At 42.9% G+C, this 12,337-nt stretch overlaps 1 protein-coding gene across 5 annotated transcripts in view; it reads left to right on the top strand.

Annotated features, from left to right (window-relative positions):
- Positions 1–8,375, top strand: part of LRCH3 (leucine-rich repeats and calponin homology (CH) domain containing 3) — a 96,418-nt gene extending 88,043 nt beyond the window's left edge. For 4 of the 5 annotated variants that reach the window (XM_011961153.1, XM_011961152.1, XM_011961151.1 and 1 more), the window contains 2 exons: positions 842–919; positions 7,565–8,375. In XM_011961153.1, coding sequence (XP_011816543.1) covers positions 842–919; positions 7,565–7,690 — 204 coding nt within the window. In that variant the 3' untranslated portion in view covers positions 7,691–8,375. Of the gene's footprint in view, positions 1–841; positions 920–4,550; positions 4,796–7,564 lie in introns of all 5 variants that reach the window. The other variant, XM_011961150.1, reaches the window with a different exon arrangement.
- The last annotated feature ends 3,962 nt before the right edge of the window (positions 8,376–12,337 follow it).

The following is a 12,337-nucleotide window of genomic DNA, read 5'->3' as shown; positions in this document are numbered from 1 at the left end:
CGCCATTCTCCTGCCTCAGCCTCCCGAGTAGCTGGGACTACAGGCGCCCGCCACCTCGCCCGGCTAGTTTTTTGTATTGTTAGTAGAGACGAGGTTTCACCGTGTTAGCCAGGAATGGTCTCAATCCCCTGACCTCGTGATCTGCCTGTCTCGGCCTCCCAAAGTGCTAGGATTACAGGCTTGAGCCTCAGCCTCCCGAGTAGCTGGGATTACATGTGCCCACCTCCACACCCAGCTAATTTTTGTATTATTAGTAGAGATGGGGTCTCTCCATGTTCGTCAGACTGGTCTCAAACTCCCGACCTCAGGTGATCTGCCCACCTTGGCCTCCCAAAGTACTGGGATTACAGGCCTGAGCCACTGCATCCGGCGTTGAAACAGTTCTTATGGCCTTGAAAACTAACATTTATTATCTGATCCTTTAAAGAAAAGTTTGCTGACCCCCTAGTCTACAGCATTGAGAGTTATGAAGCGATTGTCAAGGGTATTTTTAAAGTTAGCAAATATTTTTTAATGTTGCCAGCAGGCTGGGCCTGTAGCTCATGCCTGTGATCCCAGCACTTTGGGAGGCTGAGGCAGGCAGATTGCTTGAACTCAGGAATTCAAGACCAGCCTGGGCAACGTGGCGAAACCCTGTCTGTACAAAGATTACCCAGGTGTGACGGCTTGCAGCTATAGCCAGCTACTTGGGAGGCTGAGGTGGGAGGATCACCTGAGCCCGAGAGGTCAAGGACACAGTGAGCCAAGCTTGCGCCACTGCACTCCAGACTGGGTGACAGAGCGAGACCCTGTCCCCAAAACAAAACTTTTCTAGTAACACATTTTCTTTTCCTCATTTCAGCCTAAATTAACAATGGCGAAATGCAGGCGAAATGTGGAGAATTTCCTAGAAGCTTGCAGAAAAATTGGTGTACCTCAGGTAATAAATGTATCATTTTTTATGTTGCCTAAATAGACTTGGTTGTGCTAAAATTTTAGAAATGCAAATCTCTAAAATCTTACAGGACTAGCTCTGAGCTAAGTCGATCCTAATTAACATGACTTTGGGTTACAAGAGTCAGTATACTTTTGAACAGTTTTCCTTAATTATTTCCAAGGACCACACAAAGAAATTATAAATGTATAAATTGAAATAACTGTAAGTAATTTAGAGTAATTATTCTATTTTCCTAAACTTTCCCACTTGCTATTTGACAACTAAATACATCCTTCAAAAACTCAGTCTATCCCAGATCAAGAATGCTGCAGCTGGCTTCAGTGTTCTGACCCTTGCTTTGATACTTTTTAAAATGTTGTAGACTCCAGAAATGTTGAAAAGACAGCCTAGAGTTCCTTTGTATACTTCACTTATTTCTTCTAATGTTAACTAACACCTGATATACAACCTTAGGACAGTGGTTCAAATTAAGTAACATGAGAACAGTGCGATTAACTGAATGACAGGCTTTATTCGGATTTCATCGGTTCTTCCATGAAGCTCGTTCTTTGGAGCCTGGCTTGCGACAGGCTGTCTCTGAGTGTTGTCCTGCTGTGAGGATTTGTTGCCTCCAGCTCAGATATAACTTTATTGCCCTTTAATATTATCAAGAGTTAAATTTATTTATAGATGTGATTAAGGGAAATGAACTTGATATACTCTTAATCAATAACCCCTTTAAAAAGCAATTATAGTAAACCAACGAAGCATTATACTACTAAGGAATATTACATGGTATAAAGACAAATTTAAAGAAATAAACAACTTGGTGCCGTGTGATACTTTTTCATTAACCACGCACGACCATTACAGATCTTGTTAACATTCTGTCCATAGCCTGAAGGGGGAAAACATGACTCTTTTCTATCACCTTCTAATTAGGTCTCAGTAACTCAGGGGTGGCCCCGGGGCTCAGCAGCAGCTCCACCATTTCTCTGAGCTTAGATCCTGTTCCTATAGCTTTCATGACAGTGATTCTCTTTACGCATTTCACCACACCTCTTTCTAACTAACCAGGAGTTAGAAAGGCCTCAGCGTCGCTTGTCCAAAGAGTGACCTTCTCTTTCAGCTCTTTCACGTGTTACAAAGTAAGAGAGAGAGAGCGCCCAGCTCCGCAGAGCATCTGCATCAGCCCGCAGGATTCCCAGGCTGGTTTTTCTCTTATGAAGGCAGATCATCATTCTACTATTTATTTTTTACTTTTTTCTTTTGCTGTTTTTTTCTTTTTTAAAACTGAATTGTAAAAGAATGGAAATTTACATAAAGTGGTAGTTAGCAAAGACCTTTGTGATTCCTGTGGACAAATTCAAAGCAAAATTTTCATGTTTGTGTTATGTTGTTTGATAAAGGCTCCTCTTTTAGAACAGACCTTTTTAAATATTTTGAGAGCACTGAATATGGCTTCTGAAGAAACAACATACGTTCTTTTAAACAAGTTTGTTCTAATAGTGCACATTAGCCTCCAGTTCTTCCCTTCTGCTTCCTGAAGAGGTTCCTGCTGCACAAACATCTAGTGTCTGCTCTAGTTCCCCGCAGGGTCTTTAAACAAAGAGTATGGCATGGGTTGGCGCAGAATGGGAACCGCGAAATCCATAGGAGAGTGCTGAATATGGCCCCGCTCAGGCAAGTCATGTTGACCCAACCGATGTCAAAACCTGTTAAAAGTACTGTTGACCAGCGATTACTGTCATTGTATCTGTCCACTGCTATGCCGTGGGTGACCATGTTTATTATGGGCCAGCTTGCCCCTGTTCCTACCAGAGCTGTGCTGTTGGAAGGCAAGTACAGAGAAAAAAATAATACAGTTTTAAAAGACTGGGTCTTTTTCCAGAGTGGTTAGACTGAGGTTTTGAGGCATCCTCCCTCCCCCTCCACAAAGAGGAAGTGGACATTTCCTCATAGGCTGCCCCTTCCTTCTCCCCTTCCGCCTTCCGCCCTCCACCCAGGTCCCCACCACAACCACTGCCAGTTTTAGATGGGTTCCTAGTATGCTGCTACTGCTGCTGAAAAATTAATCATTTGTCTTAGAACAAAGTGAAAGAAAATGAATAAACGCACAAACTCATAGGTTCAAGCTCGCCTTCTCAGGTCCCACTGCCAAAGGAAGAGAAGAAACTTCTACCTCCCCTTCTTCCTTTTCCTCCTGTACTTCTGGTCATTCTAGCCTTTACTTAAACATCCCCACTTTGCTCTGTGACTTGAAAATTGGGAAGGTAATAATGATCACTTTTGAAAATGTAAAACAGAAAACAGTGTTATAAGTATTTTGTCAGATTCTATACCCAGATGAGATTATATTAAAGACAAATAATTTCCTTTCTCTGTATAACTTTTAAAATGTTATACAAGTTAAAGTATGAATGAAATACTAAAGGACAAGGCAATTATTAAAAACCTCTGATGACATTGGGCCCATGGGTATTTGCTTTATTTTTATGCTTTTATTAAATATGCTACATGGAAAAAAACCATAATGGGTGATGAAAAACTTATATCTGAGTCCAGTATCTTTTGTCCCAGAGCCGTTATGTTATGTGTTAAAGGATGTCTCCCTGTTGTCCAGTCCACTGATGTTTGTATTGGTTTAGTGAATTTTGCAATCTGTAAAATGGAGGGTTTGGATGATCTCTGAGGCCCTTAACAGCTCCATGTTCATTTCGAACACATTCTTGAGCTGGACTTGGTTAAAATGGACACCCCTGATTTTCAGAGGAACGCCAAGTCATTGAATGTGTTTGACTTCTAGGCAGTAAACTGCACCCGGGTCAGGAGGCTTTCCTCAGTCTTTGAACCTTTTTGATGTACCTGGCTTTCTCCGAAAACGTCCCTCACCTCAGCCTCTGCAGTTTTTGTCCTTGCTTTCTGACCTACTCTTTTTTTTTTTTTTAAATAGAGAAGAATGAGTCAGGAAAGACGTTGCTTCACACACACCTCACTACTTTCGGGTCTTTCATGACCCTAAACCAACATCCACTTCTGTGTATTGTATTGGTTTTTTTGTTTGTTTGTTTGTTTGTTTGTTTTTTTGAGGCGGAGTCTCGCTCTGTCGCCCGGGCTGTAGTGCAGTGGCCGGATCTCAGCTCACTGCAAGCTCCGCCTCCCGGGTTCACGCCATTCTCCTGCCTCAGCCTCCCGAGTAGCTGGGACTACAGGTGCCGCCACCACGCCCGGCTCACTTTTTGTATTTTTAGTAAGACGAGGTTTCACCATGTTAGCCAGGATGGTCTCGATCTCTTGACCTCGTAATCTGCCCACCTCAGCCTTCCAAAGTGCTGGGATTATAGGTGTGAGCCACCGCGCCCGGCCTGTGTATTGTATTCGTAATGTTCAGACTAGTCACCAACACGCAAATTTTATTCTGCTGTTTAGTAGTAAGATCCAGTTCAGCATATAGAAGATTCTTTGTAGTTTGGGTTTTCGGCGTTTTATTTGTGTTCCTCAAAGTAAAAATGTTACAGGATGTGTATATGTGAATATGACTGAGATGATCATATTGAATTCTATACTCAGATCTGCATTTCTGATCCACTGACTTTGTTTTTCTGTTTTCCTTTCCTGCTCACACTTTGGACAGGACAATCTTTGTTCCCCTTCCGACATCCTTCAGCTAAACCTCAGCGTTAAAAGAACTGTTGAAACACTACTTTCTCTTGGGGCACACTCAGAAGAATCCAGTTTTGTCTGTGTCTCTATCCAGCTTCTGGGTTTTGTGGCATTTTACTGTACTGTCATGTTAACTCTCTGTATGCTTTATCACTGGCTCTTCCCCTCGAGCTGAAAGATTGCCCTCCGGTGACTTCCACCTCATTCCTGTGCTGGGTAAAGGAGGTTTGTTTGTCATTCAGAATTATTTATATAAGTGCTTTTTCTCCCCGCTGGCCCTCAAAGAGCTCACCGGTAAAGGAGACAGATCCTTTCCTTGCATTTGCAGATGTGCAGCCCGTCGCATTAGTAGACATTTTGCTGACAAAGAGTAAAAGACCAGCATCTTTTTCTCCTGGTCATCCACCCATTCTCCTGGCCTGTGGCCTTGTTTCTCTTCCCGTAAACGCTGAAGCATTTTTACTAATACAATTCTGAACTTGTCCTTCGAATATGACATGTAGAGCTTTATTTGAAGTCACACAGTACAAACTCCCACCCGGCCGTTTTCCATGTCTCAGCACAAGTGTTGACATTGTGGAGTGACCGAGCCTTTTCAGCAGCTGCTCATGAGGAAGATCGTCGTGCCTTTTCTGGTTCTGGCAGTACCCGGTCACTTAGATTTCTGCTTTGAACTGTGTCCTGAAATCCTGAGTCCCCCCTTTGTGGGTAGGCACAGGGCCGTCTAAGCATTTGCGGTCTGGACGTTTGGAAGGTATTGGCCATAATTTTAATAATTTTAGTTTGGTCAGAATGTTCAGTTTAAAGATCATGTGGATTTCCTAGACTGCTATTCTGAGCCCAATCCATACGTTGCTCATGGTGCGCACGAGCAGATGGGCTGGAGCTGGCCTCTCAGGGTGGGCACCTGTCCAGACTGACTATGTTTGTTATGTGTAACTGAGACTCACTCCCAGTATTCTGTTTAAAATTGGAATTTATGTGATTTCTAACCTTCTTAATAGTGAAACTGTGGCAGGAGAAGTAGTAGGGCAGCAGTCCCTGTTCTGTACTCAAGGCAGTGAATACTGTCTCGTTCTTTCAGAATGCTTAGCATTTAGCTGCTAGACATTAATGCTGGAAACTACTTTATAACTGCGGTTAGATTCTAATTTCATAAGTGGTGTTTCTGAAGATTCAGGAAACTTCTGAACTGTGTTAACAAAATTGGGATAAAGAATGAACTCAAGTATGCGGAGAGATTGTGAGGAGCACGACATGCAGTTGTAGAATTCAGCCTGAGGGGCTCATTGGTTTGGTTTTCTTCTATATGAAATGGGACAGCTATTTTCACAGGTGAAAAGACTGTGCACTGTTAATGCTCAAATACTAAACACTGTGATGATGAAAACTTCAGTTTTCTGTGTTAGTAGGTGCCTTTCAGACTTTGGGGAGTTGGGTTGGTTTTATTTTTAAGATGTCTCAGAGTTGGAACACCTGTTAAAAACACACACACAGGCTCTCATGGTTTAGGGGTTGTAATTGTACATTCTCTTGAGAACACACAGCACTCCCTCTAGCCCAGCTGGAAGGTAGGTGTGCTCTAGAAAGCATAGGCTTCTGAGTAAACACCAGGCCACCAGGCTACTGAGAGGAAGAGATCAGGGAATCGGCCTTGGAGAAAGCACGTCTCTTCCGACAGCAAAACAAAACACTCAGCAGGTTCATTTTAAAAATAATTTATCTAGAGGTGCAGTTGCACTCAGTATTTCTACAAAGTTGCTAGTTTTATTAGATCAAAAGATTACAGTTACCTCATTTTATCAAGATAAGTATTAAATAAAAAGTAAGCACAAGTACCAGTAACTGCCTCAAAAATAAATACTTGTTATATATTTTATTGTAACTGGTTTTGTAAAATTTCGTAGTAATATCGTCTCAATGAAAAGAAAAAAAAAAAAAAAAAAAAAAAACAAACTAGTTGTCTTCTTTAACAAACATGTATAATCTTTTTTTAGTGGAGCCAGAATTCTATATTCTGTTCTTTGTAAGAGCAATCTCTTTTCTTTCTGAATATTTACTCTTAACAGAAAGCCAGTGATAAGTGCTGTTCTTAAGATTTGCCTTTTTCTCTCACAAGAAAGGATTAACCTAACCAATTAATGATGCACACACACTCGATGTATTCCTTAACTTCCTTAAGCAAACATTGTAAACACTTTACAGATGTTGGTAATCAACATATTCCTGCCTAAGCTTACATAGTAGTTTCCTGGAATAATTCAGGCTGTTAAATACCAGCATATTAAATACTTTACGTTTTCAAATACTATTTCTTTTTAATTCTGTAATTCAGATTTTTAATTCAGACAGGCCCTTCCATGAATTATTCAGATTAGGGGGAAGTTTCTCAAACACATCTAAATCTCAAGAGCTCAGGATATGCTGAGTTTCTTGCCCTGCCTGGTCTGGGAACCCTGGTTTTCATAGTCAGGATTATAATGCAGACAGTGTAGAACTCATGCAGGCTGAGTTATGTTTTCAAACTGTCTTGGATTCCTGTGGTAGGGAACTTACAAAGTGCTTTCTCCTAAAGTGTAAATCTTTCAGTCTTGAGCTATCTGGTAGCGTGGAATTGTTTTTCTATTTTTCACATTTCCTATTTTATAGATCTGCATTGGCCTTTTATTCATCAGAGATAAAGGATGTTGCTTTTACACTGCAGTACTGTTCTTCCTCTGCTGTATGTATAAATATACGCTACTTGTCAGTTTCCCAATTTTGAAAATGATCTGTATGTACTTTTAGTTGTATTAATAAAGTGACAGTGAGTGTCAGACACCATCTGTATCTCACTCAGATTTCCACTGAGGTCGGTTTCCCAGGTACTACATTTTCCTATTTTCATTGATTATTATGAAGGGGAGAAGTGCTTGCTTTTTCCTTTCAGTTCTGTGAAACTCATTGATTTTCTTTTTGTTTGTGTGTTGCGTTGTCCCATTTCAGGAGCAATTATGTTTGCCTCTCCACATTTTAGAAGAGAAAGGTTTGAGCCAGGTTGCAGTGACGGTCCAGGCTCTCCTGGAACTTGCCCCACCCAAGCAACAGCAGCACCAGTTATCTGCTGTTTAAGGATTCCCAAGACCTTAGGCCATTGGCCTGGCCAAAACAAGGAACAGGACAACGTGATTGCTGCTGCCAGCTGTCTGCTTAAACAAAGCTCTTATGTGTTCTCAGAAGGGACTGTTTCCATGATTCCTAACAGGAATATTTTGCATCATTTCTCCATTTTAGGGGAGGTTATATCCATTTCCATTGAATTTTTTTTACGAAGACACCATTGGTTTTCTCAGATGAAACTTCTTCCGTTACTGAAAACCCGACACCTGACCTGGCTGTGTTTTCCTGGAGAGCAGGCTCATTTCACACACTAGAAAGCACATCTTCTGCGTTAGGCACCAGCAAGCTGTGCCGTTGTTTTTACCTGCTCTCAAGACAGGTGGTCTGCTGGTTTCTAAACTTGGTTGTTCATTAGAATCTCCTGGAGTGTTTGTTAAAATACAGATTCACATTCAGGAGGTCTGGGGTAAGGCCTAGGAATCTGCATTTTCAATAACCGTTGCACATGTTTTTGTTTGAGAAGGAGTTCCGCTCAGTCACCAGGCTGGAGAGCAGTGGCGCGATCTCGGCTCACTGCAACCTCCGCCTCCCGGCCTCAAGCGATTCTCTTGCCTCAGGCTCCCCAGTAGCTGGGACAACAGGCGCCCACCACCACACCTGGCTAATTTTTTTGTATTTTTAGTAGAGATGGGGTTTTGCCATGCTGGCCAGACTGGTCTCAAACTCCTGACTGCAAGTGATCCACCCGCCTCGGCCTCCCAAAGTGCTGGGATTACAGGCGTGGCCACTGCGCCTGCCCATTGCACATGTTTTTAATGTAGTGGAAACCACTGTTCAAAGCTAGATGTTTGTATGTTTGGTGGGGGAGGGTAATGGCCCCACTGCATTTTTCACCCACATTTAAAATCAAAAGCTGTATTATGAGGAGCTGGACTATTCTGTCAAAGGCAAAAAACAAAAATAATATAGAAGGCTTTGATTGTGCATAGTCTTTTCTTTTTTTTTAAGAGTTGGGGTCTCGCCGTGTTGCCCAGGCTGGTCTGAAACTCCTGGGCTCAAGTGAACCTCCTGCCTCGGCCTCCCAAAGTGCTGGGATTACTGGAGTGAGCCACTGGGCCTGGCCCAAATTTTGCATAGTAAAACAGTGAAACAGATACAGTTGTATTTAAGGTCCGTGTTCTAGGCCTCCCTTCAACTCCAGTCCATCATAGAGGATGGTTCTATGTCATCCTGTTACCTAGACGTTATAAACAAGCCCTCTATACACAGGTTCCAAATCCTTAATCTGATAGTACACTGCTGTGTGTCGCCTGCTTTGGTCTCACTGAGCCTCCCTCCCCAGCCTCCTCACCCTCCTCACCCTCCTCACGCTGCTCACCCTCCTCACCCTCCTCATGCTGCTCCGCAGACACCTGGGCCTGCAGACGCGTTGCAGTCACAGCACATACACTTCGAGCTCGGGAAAGCCTAGTTTCTTATATTTCTTTCAGGTAACTGCCAGTTTCTGTGGCTGAATTAAAGCACTTACGGCATCTTAAAAACAACTTCCTAGCTGTGTGTGGTGGTTCACGCCTATAATCTCAGCACTTTGGGAGGCTGAAGTGGGCAGATCACCCGAAGTTGGGAGTTTGAGAACAGCCTGACCAACATGGAGAAACCCTGTCTCTACTAGAAATACAAAATTAGCCAGGTGTGGTGGCTCGTGCCTGTAATCCCAGCTACTCGGGAGGCTGAGGCAGGAGAATCACTTGAACCGAGGAGGCGGAGGTTGTGATGAGCCGAGATCGTGCCATTGAACCCCAGCCTGGGCAACAAAAGCAAAACTCTGTCTCGAAAAAAAAAAACAAAACAAACAAACAAAAAAAAACACCCCATCTGGCTCCACCACTAGTGCCTTTATATACTGACTTATGGGTGGAGGAAAAGGGCCCAAGGGCTCGACACCACACAGGAGCTTTTATTCAAGTTTCAGCTAGTTGGGTTTTCCTTCCCCTGCGTTTTGAACCCCTCTTAGTTGTTGGTGATATATTCTGGTGTTCACTGCCTTTGTAAAACAAGTAAATAAAGTAAGTGGAAGATATTAGTTATGTATTTTGTTTCTGTAGTTAACTGTTCTGGATTTTCTTTACCAATGCATCCATTTGGACATAATGTTATTCCTCTTTTTATCAGGTAAATATAGCATCTAAAAGTAGCTTTGGATCAAATCATGTTGAGTACCTGGTCAAAGTAATGTTTTCTTCCTTGTTCTTGCAGAGAAACAGATTCATCAGAACATTACCACTTGACCAGGTTTAAAATTGTGTAACGGCCTGGGCGCAGTGGCTCACGCCTGTAATCCCAGCACTTTGGGAGGCCAAGGCAGGAGGATCACTTGAGCCCAGGAGATTGAGAGCAGCCTGGGCAACATAGCAAGACCCTGTCCCCCAAAAATTGAAAAAAAAAAAAAAAAAAACCAGGCATGGTGGCACATGCCTGTACTCCCAGCTACTCAGGAGGCTGAGGTGGGAGGATCACTTGAGCCTGGGAGGTCGAGGCTACAGTGAGTCATGGCTGCACCACTGCACTCCAGCCTGGGCAATAGAGTGAGACCCCATCTCTCAAAATAAAATAAATTGTATAACTTAAAACATCTAAGCTCAATGCCCAATCTTATAGAATGAAAGTAAAATGTCTTTATGTAAGTGCTTAGAGCCAGACCCCATTATATTTACAGTTCCCAACAGACCCACCGACCCTTATATAACTTGTTTAGAATTTAGCTGTGTGTATTTTTAAACTGTATTTGTCAGCATTAAGCCTCAGTATAGTCTCCAAATTATATGCCACCAGACATGGAACTCAGCAAAGGACAGGATTATTTTTAACATATGCAGGCCAGCCTGGCCAACGTGGTGAAACCCCGTCTCTACTAAAAATACAAAAATTAGCTGGGCGTGGTGGTGGGCGCCTGTAATCCAGCGACTCAGAAGGCTGAGGCAGGAGAATCGCTTCAACCTGGAAGGCGAAGGTTGCAGTGAGCCGAGATCGCACCACTGCCCTCCAGCCTGGGTGACAGAGCGAGACTCCTGTCTCCAAAAAAAAAAAAAAAAAAAAAAACAACATACTATGCAAGGAATAATTCTAGAAGACATTACATAATGAAATACTTGCCACGTTTGCAAGTAATTTTCCCATAGGAATAAATGGAAATTTCAGCTTATTTCAAATTTTGCACATATTATGAAACCTTATTAATGTATTTTTATCAAACTAAATGAGATTTGTATTTGAATTGTTAGGAAAAACTGGGTGTGGTTTTGGCTGATAATTGAAGGAAAAGTAAATACATTGAATTTTTTTTTTTTTTCCAAACCCTCTGATGTTTTCAAACCCTCTGCAGAAGTATGAAGGTATGAATTTCTTTTTGGTGTCAAGATGCAAAAACAAATCATGATGCTTTTGTTGGGAGAATTTTGTATTCAGTATTTTGTATGTACCTTTTTTTAAAAAATTGGAAAGCACAATTTAACATTTAGCTTCATTTGACTCCAGTGTAAGATGAAGATGACCTTGTCAGGGCTCCCCTGACCTGAAGCAGAGCCCTTCCCATCAATGACACTGTCGATGGCTGACAGCGCCCCCAGCAGAGCCCTTCCCATCACTGACAGTGTCGGCGGCTGAGAGCCGCCCCAGCAGAGCCCTTCCCATCACTGACAGTGTCGGAGGGCTGAGAGCCGCCCCAGCAGAGCCCTTCCCATCACTGACAGTGTCGGCGGCTGAGAGCCGCCCCAGCAGAGCCCTTCCCATCACTGACAGTGTCGGAGGGCTGAGAGCCCCCGCAGCAGAGCCCTTTCCATCACTGACGGTGTCAGCGGCTGAGAGCCCCCGGCCCAGCAGAGCCCTTTCCATCACTGACAGTGTCAGCGGCTGAGAGCTCCCGGCCCAGCAGAGCCCTTTCCATCACTGACAGTGTCAGCGGCTGAGAGCTCCCGGCCCAGCAGAGCCCTTCCCATCACTGACAGTGTTGGCAGCTGAAAGCGCCCCCCCCCCCCCCCGCCGAGCAGAGCCCTTGCCACCTACAGAGATTTTCTGTCAGGAGTTTCCCACAATTTCAGACTGGTAATCTATGTTTAGCACTCCAGTGTTCTCTTGTAATAGCCAGGTCTGGAAACGACCCATGGGAAGAGGGGCCTTTGTATTCTGCTAGAACACAGAGCATAGTAGTAGATCACTTTCCTGAAGAGCTTTTTAAAATACAGCTAATCTAGGAGTTTGCGATTTCTTTACTTTCTACAGCTCAGCGGTGACTAATGATGTGTGACTACGCTGATGAGTTTGATGAATTCGTAAAAACTAAGCACTTAAATCATTGTAGAAATGAAAACATGGATATTCAGAAGCCTTTCTATATACACAGTGCAGTGAGATGGTTTACAGCAAATTCCGTTTTATTTCTGAAAATGTTGTAAACATGTAATTAGTGAAAGATTTTGTAAAACATTGGCCTATATTTGTATGTCTGTAAATATATTGCATAAGTTCTAAGTATAAATATGTCAGTATCATGTATGTTATTTTAAATTGCCTGTATGCCACTTTATATGTTGACATTAAAATAAAAGCCAACACTTAAGTGGCATGTAATAAAAGCTGATTGGAGAGTGTTCATACCTGAGG

The sequence above is a fragment of the Colobus angolensis genome, unplaced genomic scaffold (assembly GCF_000951035.1).
Source record: "Colobus angolensis palliatus isolate OR3802 unplaced genomic scaffold, Cang.pa_1.0 Scaffold54, whole genome shotgun sequence".
NCBI classification, from domain to species: Eukaryota; Metazoa; Chordata; class Mammalia; order Primates; family Cercopithecidae; genus Colobus; species Colobus angolensis.
Note: the sequence above shows the minus strand (reverse complement) of the source record. Positions and strands in the feature narration are given on the sequence as shown.